The 24,159-nt window shown below is 32.2% G+C and overlaps 1 protein-coding gene across 1 annotated transcript in view; it reads left to right on the top strand.

The window, feature by feature from the left end:
* Positions 1-24,159, top strand: part of LOC140041072 (dual 3',5'-cyclic-AMP and -GMP phosphodiesterase 11A-like) — a 48,965-nt gene that overhangs the window by 17,099 nt on the left and 7,707 nt on the right. Inside the window, exons 6-9 of the mRNA XM_072087455.1 lie at positions 5,962-6,208; positions 15,132-15,199; positions 15,929-16,072; positions 23,507-23,653. Of these exons, the coding sequence (XP_071943556.1) occupies positions 5,962-6,208; positions 15,132-15,199; positions 15,929-16,072; positions 23,507-23,653 (606 nt within the window). The remainder of the gene's footprint in view (positions 1-5,961; positions 6,209-15,131; positions 15,200-15,928; positions 16,073-23,506; positions 23,654-24,159) is intronic.

Raw genomic sequence — 24,159 nt, 5'->3', positions numbered from 1 at the left:
TGAATAGCATACTGTATAGGATGTTGATTTGGCATATTTCTGAATACTGCTTGACTTTATGCCGTTAGCATTCATCAATGGAAAGCTGGCTGATGATGATGATGATGCAAATTAGGACAAAAGCTCATAACCAAGATATCATCTAGTTAACTAGCACTATGCATTGTCATTACATGCATTTACCTGTCACTTTTTATATTCTATCATATATATATCCTATTTCTTGAACACGGCATTGTATATCAGTTTTCAGTTTAATGCATAGTACTGTATTTCTTGTATTGTTGCTTGGTAATGGATTAAGTCTGCGCAATATGGAAAAGTATTTATTTAAGATTTTGTTTGGCCTGTACCAATTGAGGTATTGAGGTCAAAGTGCAAACAAATAACAATGATTTTTGTGTTCATGCTACTAGCTGATAATAATATAATAATAATATCCTGGATTTATATAGCTATTGTTGTGAAACCTCTAAGCACTAAACATTATTACCCCAGTCGTAAAAAACGTATGGAAACTAACTCCCATAATGCAGCTAGTAATCAGCGCAAAGTTGTGTCTTGATCTAACCAGGTACCCATTTATACACCTGGCTGGAGAGAGGCAAACGTAAGTAAAGTATCTTGCTTAAGGCTACAAGCAATGCGGCGTTGGATTCGAACCACAATCTCACGATCAGTAGTCCAACGTCCAACAAACTGCGCCATACGCCCTCACTTGATAGTCAGGGTTGTTCCATGAATCTACCAACTTTTAAAATTTGGTGTAGTTGCAGAAGTTATTACATTGCAGTTTCAGTTGTGAGCATGAGCAGCTTTCATTTTTATTTTGCTTTGTGATCTTTCTGTTGTTTAATCAGAAAGTGACTACTATAAAGCTCAGTCTACACTATCAAATTGTATGGATGTGAACAAATCTGATGTGCCCATATATGGACATGATGATGTCATATCACTACCATACAGTATGTGGGCATATCACTACCATATTTGGGCTCATCACACTTTTTAGTCAAGCAAGTTTGATAGTGTAGACAGAGCTAATAAGTAAACCTTGGGAATGCTTATAAAAGGTAAGGTAAAGTCGAAACCTAAGCTAATGCTAACGGCCGTGGTTCCCATCTCCATTTCTTTAGCGTTTGACTCCACTTAAGTGTGTATGTTTGTGGGCTACGCCACTCCTCCCGCACAAACGAGTCTGATTTACCTTCCCAGTACTTTTTACATACCGGTACCCATTTGTATCACCTGGGTGGGGAGGAACAATGTGGATAAAGAATCTTGCTCAAGGACTCAACACTGCAGTGACCAAGCCGGGGCTTGAACCGGCAACCTCTTGATTGAAAATCCAATACTCTAACCACTGCGCCACAGTGCTCCACAATGCTTATAAAAACTATATTATAAATGTCTGTTTAAATCAACTAGACACAAATTCTCTTAGTATAGAAAAGGGGAAGCTAATTATTATGGAAATATAAAAGATAGTTGTAAAGAATTGTAGTTGTTTAGCAGCTTAGAATGAGCCATTAACGCAATATACCTTCAGACCTCTGTCTCCTCATCTACAAATTAAACCAGATAAAAATGCGCAAAACAAGATTAATTGCAGTTGCAAATAATTATCATTCGTTTGTAATTAATATTATTTTTTTTCGGTTTGACGTCATGGTATTACAATTGTAGGCTATTTTAAACAAAATCCACAGAAGTATTTTTGTAATAATGGCCATATATTTTGTAGTTTTCTAAGCTCAAAATTAGTTCACACCACAGGGGAGTAGAGTTTATATTCCAGGTACTACCAACGACAACAAGATTCATTCTGATGACAATGTCACAACATAAGACTCTGTCTACACTATCAAACTTTATGTGACAAAAAAAATGTGATGTGCCCATATACTGTATGGACATGATGATGTCATATCACTATAATATTTGGGCATATCACTATAATATTTGGGCATATCAATACCATATTTGGGCACATCACAAAAGTGTTTGCACTCCATACTTCTAATAATACTGCATTGACACTTTTAGTACTCCTGCACATACTAATATTTACTCTCTAAGTTAACATGTGAGAACTACAATTTTGATAGTAATTACGTATTCGTTGATATCCAATCTAATTAAAAAATGTCTGTGTACACTGCATAGAAATTTAATAATTTTCTAAAAAAATCAAAATTAAGAATCAGATTGAATGTATTTTTACATAATTTATTTTATACCAGTATTTGATTTTGAATCTCAATGATGTTGAGTAAGTAGTCAATTAGTTAACATTAGTAAATAATGTTTGTGTCTTTCTTGTCTACCTCAATGTGAAAAGTGTTACAATGTAAGTCACAGGGTATGGTTGGTGGCAGGTAAATGTGAGGGATAACCTGTGTGTTGCATTCTACTGGGCTGAAATATGCACAAGTGTGGATGATGCAAACACATTTTTTTCTTTGCTAGGTGTCACTTCCTATAGTTGTAGGATTTCTGCATATCAGACAAAAGATTTTAAGTCAAAATAATGTTTATTCGAGGAAGGCGTTTATTCAAAGCGAGCTATTTATTGGAATAAATAGATATTTACTCTTTACGGTCTATTCTGTGTACTTTATATTTATTGACTGTATTTATCTTTCAAATCATTCTTAATGTTATCTAATAATGTTGTTGCTTAATTTAGATGGTCTTTATTGAAATGATCGATGATGTCATAATTGAAGTGTGAAGTGTTAAACATGTGAAAACACTACATACATTTACATTAATGTTAATAGCCAATTGCTAGTCGCATAGTGAATGTGAAGGTTGATACTTTAAACTGACAGAAATTGAGAGCTTTGCATGCAATATGTAATGTAGTATTTAGACAGTAATGAAAATTGAAATTGTTTTTTACCTTGATGGCTTCTATTACAAAAGAGTTATATATATATTAAATAATTAAATATCAGCATATATACTGGATTTTATGGCCACTTCTCTTAATCTCGGTCTGCTGCACTAATACTGTATGCACAAATATGGTTATTGATATACCCAAATATGACATCATCATGTCCATATATGGGCACATCACATGTTTTTGTCAAATAAAGTTTGACAGTGTAGACAAAGCTTCTACACTATCAAACTAGTTTGACAAAAAAGTGTGATGTGCCCAAATATGGTAATGATATGCCTAAATATGGTAGTGATATGACATCATTATATCCATATATTGGCACATCACATTTTTTGTCTCACAAAGTTTGATAGTGTGGACACATCTTTGATATGATAATTTTGAGTTATTCCATTTTATTTATCGATATCAAAAATTACAGGATACTGTATACTATAATAAAATATATCTAAACAAAAACATTTTAAACATTTTTAAATATTATTAGCAATAGTTTTTAACAAAACCATTCACTGACTATTACAACAATATAACCAATTATAGGATACCGTATATCTATATCTAAAACAAAAACATGCATACTGTAAACTTCAATTTTTACAATTATTTTTACAATATCAATAGTTTTTAACAAAACCATTCACTGACTATTTATTTCATATGTCTGCTAGTTTGTCTTCAGTTCTCTCTAACCATCGCAGTTAAATCATTTCAACGTTCAGACTGCATTAATAAAAGCAATAAAATTTGAACTAATGCATTGTATAGTAATTTAGGAAAAGCAGTAATATGTTTTCTTATGAGACGATCCACTTTTTAAGTAAAGAAAGGAAATCCTGATAAATCTCAATCAATATTGTAGCAAGCTGAGAACTACAAGTAAATGTAAAACATCTTAAGAAGAGTAGATATTAAAAACATAATGCATGAATGACATGCTGATCATGTGCCATTATCTATACTTAATTATTTCTTAGTGTGTATTCTGTGAATCAGATCATAACACTGTGTTTTAATTATTGATGAATAATTTGTGTTTATGAAACTATAATTATAATAAAATATGTATATACCAAAGAAAGGAAAACAACAAACTGTAAACTGCTTAATATAATGTCTCAACAGAAGAAAACTTGTTTCAGCTTAAAATTAGAACAATTTAATTATATTTTTAAATTCTTCAGTCTATGTCGTGCCTAGCTTACCTGGATAAACCGATAATAGCCCTTTCTCCTCAAAGAGCGAGATATAGCTCGAAAAGTATAAATTTTCATTGAACATCCTCTCCACATATGGTATAGTCCTCAATTTTAACTTATTTTTTTTTTATTTCATTCACAATCACATCCAACAGTGGGAAACCCATCTCTTACACAGAATGAAACATACAAAGAAGTACTGTAGCTCTTTCTACTAGTTTGGACCCATCACACTTTTTTGTCAAACTAGTTTAATAGTGTGGACAGAGCTTTAGGAAAAACGGGCCTCATTATTTAAAACAATATAAAGCATTCTTTTCATGATAAATACAAATGCTATTACACTATATACCTATATCTACTGTATACCTATACAGTATTCTAGACCTATTATTTATGCTACAGTATATTACCTACACTATATACCTATACCTACTGTATACCCATATACAGTATTCTAGACCTATTATTTATGCTAACATATTACCTACAGTAATCATTACATAAGGCTACACACTAATGTTTTGCGAAATGAAGCTGTGAATCGCTTGTTAAAAGGTTACACTTTATAAATTGCATTTAATTATTCCTATAATCTTAATAATATATGTTGTACAGCAGAGAACATTATTGCATATCTAGAGTGTGGCTTATATTGATTTTGCAAATAGTTTCACACAATTTTATCAAATTCAATTAAAACTGTGCAATTTTATGTGAGACCACAATCCTAGGCTTTTCATTAGTTTAATCATTATTTATTAACGTGTATTGAAATAACCAGGGAGTTGATGTCAGGCTTGGGCAGCCGAGAAAAGGGTTGAAACCTGTCTGATACTTTTGGGTGTTTAAGACCAGGTGTTTGATACCATGTGTTTACTTCCAGGTGTTTAATTCCAGGTGTTTAATTCCAGGTGTTTAGTTCCAGATGTTTAATTCTAGGTGTTTAATTCCAGGTGTTTAATTCCAGTTGTTTAATACCAATCTAAACGTGTTCTAAAAGAGTTACCCCCACACCTCCTTAACTCACTAGTACACATTATATATATACAGACGGTCCGAGTTTGAGTCTCGGTTGGGGCGACTTTTTCTAATTCTCACAGATTTCCTCATCTTTATCGTTTCAAATTAATTAATTAAAATTTCAGTATATCACCGGGCGGTTTAGAATTAATGTTCTTTGCCTACTGTGTGTATATATATATATATATATACAATTCTTTTCACCTGATGATGGGCTATGCCCGAAACATGTCGTTAAAATAAATCTATATTGAGGCAGTTTTAACTTATTTGATCTTGATTTTTTTCTATATCCTGCCTATGCAGCTCTTTGATTTATATATATATATATATATATATATATATATAAACACAACAGGCAAAGAACATTAATTCTAAACCGCCCGGTGATATACTGAAATTTAATTAATTAATTTGAAACGATAAAGATGAGGAAATCTGTGAGAATGAGAAAAAGTCGCCCCAACCGAGACTCGAACTCGGACCGCCTGCTTGATATGCAGATGTCCTAACCATTAGACCACTGGGGCTTTCATAGTATTGTTCGAACTCGATTGAATAGCGACTCTTTAACATTCTCGGCGTGGTACGGCGGAACAGCACTAGTCCTCAGTTGTACGCACACGCAACAGAGATCAAATTGATACATAAACAAATCAGGCAAAGAACATTAATGATATACTGAAATTTAATTAATTAATTTGAAACGATAAAGATGAGGAAATCTGTGAGAATGAGAAAAAGTCGTCCCAACCGAGACTCAAACTCGGACCGCCTGCTTGATATGCAGATGTTTATATTATAATCTAATTTTGTTTTTCTTTGCAGAAGGTTACATTTTCTAAAGTATTTGATATGACAAATTCTTTATGCAATGGTCACTCAAATCCAATATGCCACACTGGGGATGCCAAACTGACCAATGGGATTGTAGAACATGTAGCGATGACCGGTGAGAACGTGAACGTTATTGACGCAGAAACCGATACGCGCTTCAACATAGACCATTCGTCTGGATTTCGTACCAAGTCTATCCTCTGTCTGCCAATCAGGGACAATAATACAAAAATTATTGGTAAGAATTAAGAATCATTACTAACATCTATATAATAAGAGAGAGCGTTTGTTCTTTTTGCACACATACACATATCGAAATAACTGTGCTGTAATTGTACTACTGTAGGTAAAAGGGAAAAATTTAAAAAGAAATAAATTATTTTTGACCGACAGAATTAATTTTAAGTCTATTTCGTGCCTAGCTTACATGGATAAACCAACAATAGCCCTTTCTCCTTGAAGAGTGAAATATAACTCGAAAAGTAGAAAGTTTCATTGAACACCCCTCTCCACTAATGGTATAGTCCATGAACTATTCCGGTGGGAGCCTCCCCACAAACCGCCATCATCATTTCTTTTTCGGACATAAGAGTAAACATGAAAAAAAAAAAAAAGCTTAACCACGTTGGGTGCTGGTACCTTTCCTAGTAATTTAAAAATAAATATATTCATTCAATTAACATGACTGTTTAGTTCAAATTCTGTGGTGCTATATTAGCTACTGATTGTTTGTGGTTCAGGTGTAATCAATGCATTGACAATTAAGATAAGATAGTCAGTAGCAAACAATTCATTTAATCGCTGCAGTCATACTTTTTTTTTTAATGATTGTATTATTTTGCACATTACTTCAATTGCTCAGTTAAAGTCTAATTAACTACTGATTCACCCACCTGCCCTCGTCGTCCAATCACCAAATATAAGATTCAATTAGGTAGTTATTTTAATCAATTATTTTCATCATCTGTTTTGGTTTATTTTGTAAATTAAATAGATGAGTTTGTGGTGTGATTCTTTGACGTCATTGCAGTCACACATTCATTTTAGTATTTCTGAGTTATTTTGTAAAGCTCTGTCTACACTATCAAACTTTATGCGACAAACAAATGTGATGTGCCCATATATGGACATGATGATGTCATACTACTACCATATTTGGGCATATCAATATCATATATGGGCATATCACACCTTTTTTGTCAAACTAGTATGATAGTGTAAATAGAGCTTTAGTTTTGGTGAGACCTCCATTAAGGACAGTCATTTTTATATCAATTGCCACGATTTCTAACAGTAACACATGACAAAATTATGTATACATTAAATTTAATCTTATAAAGAGATGAGGACACTGTTGCCTCAAACTTCACTCTTTAAACCCACAATCCTAAGTGGGAACTACTTTTCTATCACCAAATTGTTCAAACAAACTGAAAACATTTAAAGTTTAAAAGATTCAAATTTTCAGGTTTCAGGAAAGTTTTTCACACATAAAATATAAACGGTATGAAAGAAAAATATCTATATATTATGAATAAATTATTTTAAACTTTCTAGGCTGCATGTGGAACAACTTGTTAAATTTAATTTAAGTAAAAATAAACTCAATAATACCACATTTATATAGAACCCTTTTCATGAGTAATCATAGTCAAAGGTGCTTTAGAAGCATTATTACCCCGGACAGTTTTTTGGATCAAAACGTATGGAAACATACTCCCATAATGCAGCTAGTAATCAGCGCAAAGTTGTGTCTTGATCTAATCAGTTTCCCATTTATACACCTGGGTGGAGAGAAGCAAAGTTAAGTAAAGTATCGTGCCTAAGGATACAAGCAATGCGGCGAGAGTTGGATTCGAACCACAACCTCACGATCTGTAATCTAGCGTCCAACAGAGTTGGATTCGAATCACAACCTCACGATCTGTAATCTAGCATCCAACAGAGTTGGATTCGAACCACAACCTCACGATCTGTAATCTAGCATCCAACAGAGTTGGATTCGAACCACAACCTCACGATCTGTAATCTACTTACTTACTGTTGGGATCAGACCTTTCTACTTACCGCGCGAATTTCCACAAATTTTTATTTTTATAGTATATATTCACCCAGGTGCAAATTATACTATCGCGTGTGAACACATTGCTGAGCAGGTCAATGATATTGAATCGCATTCCCCAGACGCTGTAAAAATCATTCTGGGAGATTTTAACCAATGTAACCTGAACACTGTTCTCCCTACGTTTAAACAATTTGTACAGCAACCAACACGAGAAAATGCAATTCTGGATCTGTGTTATTCAAACATCCCCAAGGCTTATAATGCTAAAACATGTGCCCCATTGGGAAACTCTGACCACAACATCGTGATTCTAAGACCACTCTACAAGCCAATCTTAAAAAGACAGAAGCCTGTAGTCAAAGAAAGGCAGATCTGGAGCACTGAGGCAATTGATATGCTAAAGGGTTGTTTTGAATCTACGGACTGGGGTGTTTTCTCAGAATCCGAAAATTCTATCGATGTTGAAGTGAATGCTGTTTGTTCATACATAAACTATTGTGCTGATACCATTATACCTATAAGGAAGACAAAAATGTATCCAAATTGCAAGCCATGGTTTTTACATGAAACGAAATGTCTCATAGTTAAAAAGAAAAAAGAATATGCAGCCGGTAAGAAAGATGAAGCGAAGCGAATTCAGAAGGAGATTGATGCTAGTATATTAAAAGCAAAACAAAAATATAAAGCTAAAATGGAAAAACATTTCAAGGATAAAGACACGCGTTCGGCCTGGAAGGCAATGTATATGCTCACTGACTACAAAGAAAAACCGAAAAAATACGTACCGTAGGTGAATGTGACAAGAAGTTTGTGGACTCCTTAAACAAATTTTTCTGCAGATTTGATGATGGTCAATATGAAACAGACATGTTGGCTACCAGTGAGAAACTTAACAATCTTAAAGATAATGAATATCTATATATAAATTTACGTAAGGGCAAAATTCGGTAAATCGCGCCTTACTTCTAGAATTTTCACTCGATGGTATGTAAAGTTGGTTCGTACTTTCGGTACTGATTTTAACCGCCTGATGTAACCCTGTTTACTAATTAAATTGAGTTAGATAATTAGTTATTGACGATTAAAACGAATTTAGGTTCAACGATTTGCCCCAAATAGGGGTGTTTTCCGATCGTGGTATACACTGTCTAATGGATGTCCATCTTGAAAAATACCCGCCAAAAAAATGCGAGGAGGCTTCGCATTTTTCTATCTCCTCCTACGATAATTGTTTTTAATAGCTGAAAACCGGTTGAACAGCTAGAGTACACCATCATAATGTTGAAGACAGGCCGATTTTCTTTAAAAAATACTATTTTGATAGATTTAATATACGATTATACAAATGTATTGATTTGCGATGAATGGAACATCCCAATCTCTCAGTCTGCCAGAGTTTGGTTTAACACAAGTACTGTAGGTAAATTTATGAGCCCTTGGTTTAACACATACGGTAGGTAAATATATGGGCCCTTTGAGAATAAACTTGCAATACTTTGACAATACTGTAAATACCTATTAACTATTTTTCATTTGAATCGAACATTTCTTACTGTGAATGTTCGTACTGTTAGATGTAATATAAAAATATATACAAATAAACTTTATTACTGAGACTGTGGATAGGCTCTACTGTTAGATATACAAATAAACTTTATACTGACAGTTCCTTCTCAACGTTTGTATTAATTAATAATTACCAAAAATATAAACGTCGTAGTGGTGTATCGTGACATGTACTTTAATATTTCAATCGATTATGACAGTGACAGTTTTAACAAAGTATTAAATCGCAAATGTTTTAGGCCTACTGTATTTAGAGGTATATTATTTATAGGCCTATAAAACATGAACAAAATATTTCGTTACTCAGTGGATAAAGAATATATTTAAAAATTGTTCCTCTTTGTACCTATCCGCTTTCCCATCCCTCAACCCTAATGTTACATAGCGAGGAGGCTTCGCATTTTCCTATCTCCTCCTACGATAATTGCTTTTTATAGCTGAAAACCGGTTGAACAGCTAGAGTACACCATCATAATGTTGAAGACAGGCCGATTTTCTTTAAAAAATACTATTTTGATAGATTGCTAGAGTACACCATCATAATGTTGAAGACAGGCCGATTTTCTTTAAAAAATACTATTTTGATAGATTTAATATACGATTATACAAATGTATTGATTTGCGATGAATGGAACATCCCAATCTCTCAGTCTGCCAGAGTTTGGTTTAACACAAGTACTGTAGGTAAATTTATGAGCCCTTGGTTTAACACATACGGTAGGTAAATATATGGGCCCTTTGAGAATAAACTTGCAATAGGTTCGGAAAATGTTAAAAACCAATTTCTATTATTTGAATCGGTAAACAGTTTCCATTTATTATACATTGATAATGAAACATGAAATATTCCTATTTATGTCCCTCGAGGTTCATTACAATTTATATTTTAGTAGTCCCACGGACTTCATCTTAGCCACTCCCCCGAGTGCTAAGGCCAAATTTATGATACCCTACTTTCTATGTAAGTTTATGTGCTTATAAATTAAGACTCATGTAAACAGCTTGATTACATCATTTTACAGACAAACGAAACTTTTTTAAACCTACTGTTTCAATAACTGAGTATAATACTGTATACGTTTTCATAAGTAAGCGCATATACATTTTCGTGTTTTCATTGACGAGATTGTAATAGTAACTTCAGTAACTATTACAGTACTTATTTATTATACGACACAAGACAATTGTATCTGACAGGTACGTACATTATTCTAAAAAATAAGTCTAGATAGATCCCTTAGGCGTCATAAATCACAGGCCAACAAATCAGTACTCATGACAGAAATTCGACCCAGTTTGGTTCACACAAATGTTTACAGGAATTTCAACACCACAACCGATGATTTTTTAGGTAGACTACAGTTTAATTTTTCACTGAATAGGAGCTTGCATTTCCGATTTCCATTTCGCAGAATGTCTAGGTCTATTTATTTAGTTTGGTTCTTATAATATATAAATACAATCAACTTTATTACTGCGGTTCCATCACCACCACCACATGCCGCCCAATTCCCGTACATACATTTCCATTTCTCCCTAATTTCTTTAATCCACATAAATTAATTGTCCTTTATGGAATCCAGTATTGGTTTTGTTGTCTCTATTTCTGAATACCCCAATTAGGGGGACACTTCCGTTTTTGTTTAGTGTCCCAAAAAAGTCCCCGTCCGTGGATTCTACTGTATTCGAGAACCATCTGTGAGCACCCCTAGATGGTACGCGAGCGAAGCGAGCGTGCCATCTAGTAATAATAATAACAATATTGGTTATGATGATAATACTAATGTTCTTGTTAATGAAGACGAGGTCTTAAGAGAATTTGCACGTGTAAAAGTCAATAAGGCAACTGGACCAGATGGGATTTCAAACAGAATTTTAAAAGTGTGCAATATCCAACTATGTCCAATTTTTACTCATATTTTTAATATTATTTTTAGAAATGGTACTGTTCCACGCATATGGAAAACTTCTATCATAAATCCATTGCCTAAAGTTAATAAACCTAGTGTACCAAAAGATTTTAGACCAATTGCAATTACTTCAAATTTAATGAAATGCTTAGAAAGGTTGATTGTTTCTAGACTTAAGGAAAATATTGGTAATGCAGATAAGAATCAATTTGCATACAAGAATAATAGAGGGGTTGACGATGCTGTTAATTCTTATCTCCATGATACATATCATCACCTTGATTCAAAAAGAAATTATGTACGGTCTATTTTTTTCGATTTCTCCAGTGCTTTTAATACTATTTTACCACATGTTTTAATTGATAGATTATTAAGTTTTAATGTCTCACCTCAGCTTGCCAAAGTTATATATAGTTTTTTGATTAATAGACCGCAGATGGTTAAGTGCAATGGTATCCTATCCAACAAAGAATCTATCAGTGTTGGAGCTCCTCAAGGATGTGTTATCTCTCCAATTTTGTTCTCTTTTTATTCTAGTAGTTTTAATATTTTAAGTAAAGATTGCAATATTGTAAAATACGCCGACGATACTGTAATTAGTGGTTTTCTTTGCGATAGTAAGCATAATGTAAATGAATTTGTTAATGAAGTTGGAAGATTTGTTAATTGGTGTGAAGATATGAACTTAATACTTAATATTACTAAAACCAAAGAGATGATAATAGATTTTCGTAAAACCGCAGTTGAACATAATGTAATAACTATTAAAGAAACCGAGGTTGAAAGAGTAACCCAATACAAATACTTAGGTACTATAATGGACAACAAATTAAAATGGGAGTCAAACTCTCTCATGATTTCCAAGAAGGCATCTCAAAGGCTCTACTTTCTCAGAAAACTCAAGCAAATTAGAGTTGATAACACTATTTTAATTCTATTTTATCAAAGTATTATTCAAAGTATTTTATCTTTTAGCATTGGATGTTTTTATGGTAACTTTACTGAAAATGATAAGAAAAATATTGAGAGACCACGTAAAATTGCACAACGTATTATTAAAGCTGATCTAACGCCTTGTTCATTTATCTATGAAAAGAGTATTCTAAAAAAAGTTAACAATATTATGAAAGACCCCACTCATCCGTTACATTACTGTTATAACTTAAATAGATCAGGCATTAGGCTACGACCTCCGAGAGCAAATCTTTGTAGAACTAGAAAATCCTTCGTTGTAAATAGCATTCATATTTTTAATTCTAATGTAAGACGTTAATGCAATTTTTAATAGTTTTACAATTTTAACAGTATTTTTAACTTTTTATCTTGTATTTTTAATCTGTTATCATACTGCACGTTTTTAAATTGTTGCTATACTGTTGTTTTAATCTACCAAGCAAAGTGAATTTCCATTTTATGGACAAATAAAATTTCTTGAATCTTGAATCTTGAATCTACCGTCCAACAGAGTTGGATTCGAACCACAACCTCACGATCTGTAATCTAGCGTCCAACAGAGTTGGATTCGAACCACAACCTCACGATCTGTAATCTATTGTCCTACACACTCTGCTACACGCACATGCAAATCTGCCCAATATAAACGCTGGGTTCTATTGCCTTTGTGTGTTCACATTCACATTTTATAGTACCTGTATGATTAAAGTTGATAATATAACAAATGGTACCAGTGTGTCATAACAAAATTTATATTTGATATGGAATATAATACATGCAATAAATTATACAGTGATCATAAAGATAAAGTTGTATACATAAAGTAGGTTAGATTGTGTACGATTACAAAGTGCTATTAGCAAACCATGTATCAATTCTGTCTCTGTCGTACAATGCATATATTATTATCTGCGTGGTATTTTTAAATGGACTGTAATATCATTACCATTCATTATACACTTAATAGCAGAAATAAAACAATGCAAAGTATTAGCCTAAACAAAATTGGTGATGGTTGTTGAAGCATTTTATGACCCTTTATTATGAGTGAAAAAATTGTCTCTAGAATAAACTGAACAAATCTCTGCCCACACAGTACAGCTGTATACATTTTCTGTCAATCTTAGAGTTCTGACCATTTTTGGAATAAATTTCATAACCTGTTCCGAATCCTTCCAGATTCACATTTCCCTATAGGATTAAGTTAAAATTAAATTGTGTAAAAATTTGCCAATGCCATACACAATATATGTTAAAATTGAAAAAATTCATCTCCTTCCAACAATATTATTTGAATCTAGATTTTCGTCACTACCTTGAAAAAATGCTGTGAAAACGCATCATGAAACATTTGGCAAGTTCAACAAAATGTTGTCCTTCAGTATAATTTAAAAAACGAAAATTTGGATTCACACAATATATGTTGGCGTAAAGCGTGTTTACATGAGTGTATTGTTATCTCTCATTATTGAGTGTACTTATGATTGTAACCAAGTAGTAATTACAACAATAAGCCGTTCAACTAGTTTATTCAATCTATTTTGCCATTTGCCAATTGATGTACACGACAGTGGTGTTAAAGATGAGTAAGCAAGCACTATACTAAGATACCTCAATCATGCTTTTAAGTACAGTATCTCTTCTTGGTTTTTGGTTATAATAATAGTTTTTTGTCAAGGTGGATAACTATTATGTGACATTTAAATGGCATATAAAAAAAAATGTAAACAATTATTTTTCAGGAAGACAATATATCTTTAAGGAACGATTCTATTAAAACATTTCACACAATATAGTATTTGACGTAGTCACAGGTACCAGAATTAAAATTGAAAAGTTGCGACCTTCCGTTACTGTCAAATAATAACAAATAATTGGATCAATGGTGATAAATGCATTCCAATAATATAAATACAAGCAGAAAATCTGCATTACAAAAACTAAAATGCAGTTTAACTGAATGAATTGCATTTCGTTTTTGCATACAATCCACGAACGGCTTTTAAACGTTTTTAATACGCTAATTGATGTGTATACGAAAATGCATAATGACAACTCATCAACAATCCAAAGGCTGCAACGTGATACTTAGCGTTGCTGACTATCTTTTGTTTAAATCACTTCTGGACATTTAAACGTATCTGCACATATCTACAGTTGTTTCTAGATTTTATAATAAGAAGGTTTAATTCTTTCTTTTATTGAAGATATATTGTCCCCCTAAAAAATATTTTGTTTACTTTAAGTTTTTAATATGCCATTTTAATGTCACATAAAGGGAACAATCTCTGTTCAAGCCACTACAGAGTTGTCAAAAATAGGCTACACTGTGAAAAAGTGGTCATGTTGAAACCTTACCAACCACACTGTTGGCTACGACACTGGTTATGTAATATTAAAGTATTGTAAAGTAAAGTATTAATGCGATTTTGTAGTACCTATAAAATTGTATTCCAAAATACCCTTGATGCATAATTTCTTAATAGTTATTCTTGTACAAGCTTCTTGTCAAGTTGTATCACCATTACTGTATATAACAAGCATTATCAACTTGATGTATTCTCTGCTAAATGTTATGTTAATCATTTTTCACACATTTCAACACAATTGTAAATTAAACTTAAATTGCAAATGATTCAATGCCTGTTTGCTTCGTCTCTTTCTAGGTGTTGCTCAGATTCTGAATCGAACTGATGGCTTTCCATTTGATGAGCACGATGAACGCTTATTTGAGGTATGATGGGAACATAAAAAAGAATGGTTTAGTCATAGTCATAGTATCTTATTTGTCCATTTATAAAATAACAAAAATTTGTTTTGAAAACCGGCATATCATGTATATGCCTGTTTCTGATAGGTTTAGTATAGTTATATATAAACTTTATTTATTCACGAGATTGAGTAAAGCATCCCTCATTCAATCAACATTGATTGTTTTTACAGAAGTTTGAGATATTATAAAATTAATAAAACACCATATATATACGAAAAAGAAGAAAAATTTCAAAAGAAAATTACAGCATAATCCCTTCCATCGGACACCCCCTATATTTAGGGGACATCATACATAATCTATCTATAGTCTCTTTATTTGTCCATTAACAAAATTATCAAATATTGTTTTTGAAAACTGGCATATCATAATGAAACAGTAAAAATTAAAGTTAGTTAATATTTTTTTTTATATAGATTTTTTACATTTACATAAATTTAGTCTTATGTACAGTAGGTAATTATCTCATATGATTTTGATTTTGTTACTGAATAATAGAATAATATTTACCCCATTGGTATACCATTATAAAGCTCTGTCTACACTGACAAAAAAAATTGGATGTGCCCAAGCTCAATGGACATGATGTCATATCACTACCATATTTAAGCATCACTACCATATTTGGCACATTTTTGTCAAGTTTGATAGTGTAGACAGAGCTTTAGAATTCCTAATTTTTTTCTCTAGGCATTCACGTTATTCTGTGGTCTTGGAATCAACAATACGTTGATGTTTAATGAAGTTTCCAAAGCTATGGCAACTCAGAAAGTTGCGCTGGAAGTTCTTTCTTATCACGCCTCGGCATCACAACAAGAAGTTGAGGTACTGAAGGTAAGTTGAAAAGTTTAAAGCTCGTGTCTAATTAGGTGTGTGTCAAAGTTTATCAACTGAAAAAAAACTCTCCAAAACAAGCTCTTTTATACACAAGTTCACAAATTGGTTAGCTTTCCTGGCTAGAGCTCTTTTATACACAAGTTCACAAATTGGTTAGCTTTCCTGGTTACAGCTCTTTTATACACAAGTTCACAAATTGCTTAGCGTTCCTGGTTAGAGCTCTTTTATACACGAGTTCACAAATTGGTGGTTAGAGCTCCATTGTACAATTCCCATGGTCACATGCCTTTCCATTTTGAATTCTGGTGGAGACCGCGAGCATGTTTGAAGCAAGAAAAATGAGGTGTTATGACGGTGCTCATTTACCCCTTCCCCTCACCAGTGAGTGCACTACAGTAAGTGGCCCCTAACATATTGACCCCTCCAAACACTCCCCTCACCAGTACCTGCATGAGTACACTACAGTAAGTGGCCCCTAACATATTGACCCCTCCAAACACTCCCCTCACCAGTACCTGCATGAGTACACTACAGTAAGTGGCCCCTAACATATTGACCCCTCCAAACACTCCCCTCACCAGTACCTGCATGAGTACACTACAGTAAGTGGCCCCTAACATATTGACCCCTCCAAACACTCCCCTCACCTGTACCTTAACCAGTTTACACTACAGTAAGTGGCCCCTAACATATGTATGAACTTTCTGATAAACAAGAGATAATTGTAAAAAATCTACTATAATGTTGCTCTTTATATATATCATTTTTTGCACACAGAATGAATCAAGTGCTTAACATTTGATGTATTTACTGAGACACTGGTCATTATTAGATACCATGAATTATCTCTCAATTCCTCTTTCTTTCCCCAGGGTGTATTTAGTGTCAACTGTAAGGCACATTTTTCTTTCTCAAAACCATTAAAATCGTAGGATTTTAACATACTACTAAGAAACTGTGTATATATCATGATATTATTAAGTTCAAAATGCCCATCTACGCCGTGTAATTCATCGGACGTGATGATTGCTGTACATTACAGGTGTTTATTGAAATGCAAGTTAATTTGCATAAACAATTGATCATTCAAAGCTATATCATTTTTATCACAAAACAAAATTTTAGTTTTTTTCCCTGATTTTGTTTTTTATTCAAGACAGGACCACAATGTAAAACAGGTTGACTTTAAAAATTAAAATAAATTAAAAACTTGTTCATTCAAGTGTTTGATTTTAATCAATCTTTTTAATAGATGACATTGTTGTACACCTTAGGTAACATAGAATATTATATGTGTTGATACCTTAAAGCATCATGTCAAGTAAGATGGTTTTAAGTGAAATAAAAATCTTGAAGATGGCAGGCAAAATTAGACTTTATAAACTGAAAGTTGATGATAATGAATTAGAATTACAAGTGACAACTTTGTTCTGTTCTCTAACATGCTAATTTAAAGTGAAAAAAAATATCTACATTAGCGGAGCAGCATTGCGGATTGTTTGTTACTGCACATGTGCAAATGATTAGGCACACATTTTTCTTTTACAGTTGTATAAATACATCTATTCATTTCATTTATTTTGTCAAGAAATAAAAACATAAAAAAAACAAAGTTCAAAATATCCACATGACGAGTTTACCAAAAAAAATCTAAATAAACCACTGTCAAGTTGCTTAATAAAGTAGAAAATAAAAGTGAAAACATCATTTTTTATTAAAATCTCTAATTTATGTATCATACTGAGGAAGAGCGAAATTACAATTTCCTTCTTCCCTGATCATACCAACAATCATCATCATCATCTTCATCATCATCTTCATCATCATCTTCATCATCATATCAATTGCTCTCCTAACGCCAGTCCATTGTTTTTAACAAGTCATTTTAAACATATTTATTTACATTACAGTTTTTTTTTTCCCCTTCTACTCGGGGGGAAAAAGAAAGAAAAAAGGTTTGGTGTATTAAGTCTGTTTAATTGGCGGATAACCCTTTTCTTTTTTTTTTTTTTCTATGTTCTTCTTTCTTTCCCAGAATTTTGTTGCGCGTGTATCTCTAAATCTTCTCAACATAACATTGTATAACTTTAGCAGAAGATTGACCTCTATCTGAAGATGTCGTAATAAGGTTTTCGGTCACGTCCGAGTTGCGCAGCGTAAGTTACGCGCTATTTTATGAATTTCAATGATTGATCATAGATTAAAAACTAAAAGTCATTTTGTATTGACACTTAGTGAAAATTTAAGTTATATCAAGGGCAAACTTTCTATGGATTAAAAATGGCATGTTTCACAAAAAGTTACGTGCGCACGCGCGTTTAAAATTTCAAAATGCGAAAAATCAATTTCTAATCAACTTTCTACTCGTTTCATGTCATTTTGAGCATTAAAAAAATTCCCAGGCGTGCGCAATTTTTTTACGCGCACGTAGCACAAAATCATCATTTTTTTGCTTGATTGTTGTTTTTCCTGTCTTTTTTAGTAAATTTACCAACTTTCAAACATTTTCGACTTAAAATCACGTCATACGAGCACGTAGAATTGAAAAATTTGCGCGCGTTTTTGATGAAAAAGTTCAAAATTTCGTGAAAATTATGCCTTTTTTTAAACTGTCATAGATTCTAAACTATATGTGGTGAACTTTTTTGAAATCACAGATTCTGGAAGGTGATAAGTTGTAGATATCGAATCATGAATCAATATCGCTAACCGGACATTGTGAGTCATCGTATGGCCACTCAAATATAAAATATAGGATTTTTGTCTCTTTCGTCATAGCGCATCACATTTAATAGAGCGCATCTACTTATCCGTATTCCATTTTCCACCATTTCTTTATATTGTCTAGGTCAATCAATTATCTTTCACATGATTTACCATTTTTAAAATTGTAATGACGTCATCATGGTCAAAAGCGTCATTAACTTTGATCACTTATTTTCACCTATTCTGAACTGTATGTAGTACGTATACAGTATATAGTGTATATATACTTTGACGTGATGCAAAATAGAGAGCGCACTAACAATAGCATAATCGTTTTTCTGTGCGTAATATTCTAACGTATGACGTGCACGTGGCTTTTGGGCTGCGGATAACCTAACTCGTCCGTAGTGACGAGTTCAAATCTAGTAAGTTATTTTGTTTTTATCTGTGTCTATTTTAATTGTTATTTTATATATTTGTTCAGTCATAAGCCAGAATTGGCTGATTTTGTTGTAAACAAGAGTTTGATTAAATAAATAAATAAAAAAATACAAGTCCAACAAGTGAAAAACATATAACTGGCTCATAACAATACATACACACTCCTTTTCCCTTTCTAATCATGAATCATGAGTTGTCACTCACGGACATTCACTCCTTTTCCGGTTCATGTTTCCTGGTTCCAGATATTTCATTGTTTTTATTCCTGGTAAGCCAGAGTACAGTATGCACCGTCTAAATAATATTTAAATTGTAATAAGAAAAAAATGTTGTTGCTTTAATTCTATAATTTCTATGCGATTTATTTTATTTTGTTATTGATTCCAACAATTCACTGCATTAAAAAATGTTTAAATAAAAATGTAATTCATACAAAAATAACACCTTGATATTAAATAGAGATGGACAAAATTGTACATTTTCCAATGAAAATAAGCTGCTTACGCTATCGGCGAAAATCTTCTATAAATATATTTATCTTTATGTCAGTGTAGAATGTTATTACAGTAATTTGAATGAATGAATGAATTCAAATTGTTTTTTTTGGTGAATGATTCAAAATAAACATTTTTCTATTCTATACCACCTTTAATTCATTAAATTGGGGAATTGTTATGACATTTCTAGGCATTAAGTAGTTTGGTGGCAGAATACATCATGTTGCTCTTTAAAATTTAATTTTTAAAATGGAAAAAAAAAGTATAATTGAAAAAATTGACCCAAGATCGATTCTTCTTCAGTACACTTACTGCTGATGTGTGTATACTATGATTTTCTTGAAAATAAAATTTTGATATTAAAATATCATAATAGCCTGTATTAACACACAGAAACATGGTTTAACATCACACTGTATAAAAGTATAATAATGAATAATACAGTAATAACTGTTTCTCATAGTAAAACAATCTGACACATGTTGTAAATTGTATTATTAGATAGTTGGTGAATCTGCTAAGTCTACAAATAGCTCTAGAGTATTAAGCAATCTAACACGGGTTACTTTGATGGTTCTGGTCATCAAAACTGACGTGTTATATTTTATGCGAATCTTCAAAGTAGTATGAAAATTGAGAATAAATTGCACGTTGATGCGAATATCTTAATGCAGCTATTTAGCATTCTATAAACAATTTGATTATGAAACGGAGGAGTAAGGTATTTTTACATGTTTTTGCAACGACCGATGTAAATTCAAAAAGACAAAATCGTAAATCAACCTTGAGGAAACCATGAGGCTCATTTCCGTGTCGGATTTAATGGAATAATGCGGCATGGAAACGAGTATGTTGATATTTGAAAATGTAGCAAATTGTTTGTCCATGCAATCTTCGATGGTATTTTAGCTAATCACAACTTATATGTACAAAAAAGGTCAATGGATTGATTGAGTGTGAACAATATTGATAGAGTAGGCTTGTTAACTGTTTTTTTAAACCTATCAAATATTTTAGTGCACTTCATGACAAAATAAAAATAAACTGATGAAATCAGAATAGAATAAATTACACTAAAAAGTGATGTGCCCAAATATGGTAGTGTTATGACATCATCATGTCCATATATGGACACATCACATTTTGTTGTTTAATAGTGTAGACAGAGATTTACAATCTGTGAATTGTCTTTTGTGACTATATTTTTATGGCAGTGCGATCAATTTAGTGAGATAGATATCATTTGTTGTACCAAACACCAGAATCAGCATTTTTTTTCATGCAATATTTTCTTGAAAATTCATTGCCGTCTCCAGTTTCTTCCTTTATTTTATCGTCGTCAACATGTGGCTCTCCTTTTTAGTCCCTCGTGATTTCAGCTTTGTCATTTAACTTTTACGGTACACTAATTATTCAAGCCTTCATCAGGTGATCTGTAGCTCAGATAAAGTCATGTTAGATTTTGTATGACACAGTTAAACTGGTCTATAGTTTTTATTTGATTATAATTATTATAAGCAAGGGTAGAGTTCACACTGTATTGCCTTTGCCCCATGGTTCTCTCTTAGGAAACTTGACAAATTGTTAATACATACAAATGTTTTCAGGTCAAAACTGATCATTCATCATGTCTTTCTACAACCCCATGTTCAACAAATACCTGTTAATTTTAAAGAATTGTAACAACCATCATTTAGAGAATGTAATTTAAGCAGTAATCTAACATTACTTCAAACTACCACCAAAGGTACAGTACATAGTGTGCACTATACGGTTACTTTTTTTTCTTTAACTACAGCTCTGTTAAGCCTTTACCAAATCCCAATTTAATTTACAATTGTCTTATTAAAGATTAATAAACTCTTTGTGATAAGGTTGCATTAATTATTGAGAATTCTTTAAATGTCAAACAATCAAGAAAACATAGCAAGTTAATTGTTTACTATTCTTTTAACACCTTTTATGCTAAAATGTGAAAGGTAACATTTTTTGTATATACCTTATCCAAAGATAGATTTGAAGATTTTAATTGTCAGGTAGACAAAAAAGAAGTATACAGTTAACACATTTCTTAATTTAAAAGAATATTTATTTAACACAATTTTTCCTTAAAGATATATCGTCCGCCTGAAAAAATCATTTTTGTTTGTTGTAATACGGTATGTCATTTTAATGTCACATATTAGTTATTCACTTTGACCAAAAACTGGATCGATTATTACCTGAATTACCGGAAAAAATGTAATTTAAAGCAAAAAATACTTAAATTGTCTGTCAGACAATGAGTTTTTGGTTAAAATTTACCGTTTATTTTGTCTTTTTATAAGTGAAATGATTGTTTTTTTCCTATAGAAGTGAATAACTTTATTAAAAATGCAATATGGCCTATTAAAAGTTTGATTTTATTAATCTTCATTTTTCATGTTTTTGGGGGACAAATACATCTTTAAATTTTGGAAAACTAATTATAATATTTTTGCACACTTCTATTTAGCCATATTGTTGCATTTACTAAATCATTATGTTTTAGTGTTATGCATCATTTTAAATAAAATGTATATATTGTATTCATTACTGTACAATCATCCTGCAATAGGTAGGTTTGTGTGAAATTGAATCTCCACTAGTAAAGAGGAGAAGCACATAAAAACAAATGTGTTTTAAATGAACCCATTACAGTTGAAATACGATACAAGAATTTGACTAAACAAGTTTACAAATGCAAGAAGTATGTTTATTTCTAATAGCAATGCTTTTCGACAAAACATCAATATTGCTTATGTTTGTTGATTGCCTGAGAGATTCGCTTAATGTTTTGTAAGCTTAAAGGAGACACGCAGGCTAGAGAGAGAGAGAAAGATCGAGTCTTGAAATACAATGATCAACTTGAAATATGAATATTGTCTCCAAGTAGAAAATACAAGAGCAATGTACTGCGATATAATTACTATTGGCCATTTGGATGATGAAAAATTATATGATTGAGAATTTACAACTAGCCAAGCATTCTTGGTGAAATAATGAAGGAGATTTCAACTAGATCCTTTGGCATACTGTTACCCATAATGCAGTTCTACTTCATAATTTACCTTTAATGTGATGATGAGTTTGATTAGGTGTAGTTTTATTTTCTATTTTCTGATGAAGAAGTAAGCAGATAAACCCATCCCCAAACCTATGATGTAAACCCACCCCGAAACCTATGATGGTTTCAGATTCTTAGAGTTTCGATTTAATTCCCATTTTTAGTAGAATATTATACTTCATGTAACCTGGCTGCATACATTTTTTTTTTCTAAAAAAATAATCTTAATAATCCAAGAGAAGGTGTCCAATTTATAGATCACATTATGAATATATAATATATTCATTTGCATGGACAAAATTTCAGGTGTTTTCTGCAAGCCAGTTTTTGGTTGAATTACATAGACTTGGTTTGCATCAACCGTACAGTATAAGGTTTTTTTTAATGTTACAAGAATATTTAGAGGGTTAGGTTAAGTTATATCTTGGTATTATCACCTATATTTCTGTATACCAGTATAGATACGTACATGTGCGACGTTTCGACTACTAATCTTCATCTGGCAATGACTATCTTGAAATCTCTCAGATTTTAAAAGAAATACTTTGGTAAAACACGGCCATATTTTAAGCTATAATTTGAAATAAATTAAATACAAAGTATAAAAGCCTCCTTCATTGATTTTTTTCCCTGAAACCTCAGACCATCAATTCGATTAATTTATTTTACTTAATTGTGAACTTGTTTTTTTTTTTTTTACAGTCAGCAAAGGTTCCTGATAAGCGTTCATTACGTCTTTCAAAGTTTGATTTCGATGACTTTTCATTGAAAGCTGATGAGATGACAAAGGCGTCTCTCAGGATTTTTCTCGATATGGGTTTGATACAAAGATTTAAGATGGACTATGAGGTAGAGTACATGAGCGTTTTGGAATATTATTAGCAATGATAGATTCTTGCACTGTATGTAACATACACAATTAAAAGTACTGTATTATTTATGTACACAAAATATTCTTTTTAACCTTTTCTCTGTAACTATTACTTATTACGTCAACACTTACTTTATCGAGTGCTAACCAATTTGAAAGGTTATATCCTTAGTATGAGTGGAGGTAATGTATGCATTCTGTTAGGCTAAGTGTCAGCAAACACACTATTCCCTGGGCAATGTTCTGGGTATTAACATATTGACATATGACTTGTGTGCTTGTGCTATCATAATGCATGATTCAGAATATATAGATATGAAGATATTGATGATAAAAAATAATAATGATAATTATTATATTGTTGAGTATTAGGTGCCAGTTTCAGCTGGTGGCCAGTGCAATTCTCAATTGCTGTTGCACCAGCTATCTCCAAGAAACTGTGTCTTCAATTTGAACATGAAAGCCCTGAAGGGAGATAATATAT

Source organism: Antedon mediterranea, chromosome 2, assembly GCF_964355755.1.
Source record: "Antedon mediterranea chromosome 2, ecAntMedi1.1, whole genome shotgun sequence".
In the NCBI taxonomy this organism is placed as follows: Eukaryota; Metazoa; Echinodermata; class Crinoidea; order Comatulida; family Antedonidae; genus Antedon; species Antedon mediterranea.
The sequence above is the reverse complement of the archived record's forward strand: the minus strand, read 5'-3'. Positions and strand labels throughout refer to the sequence as shown.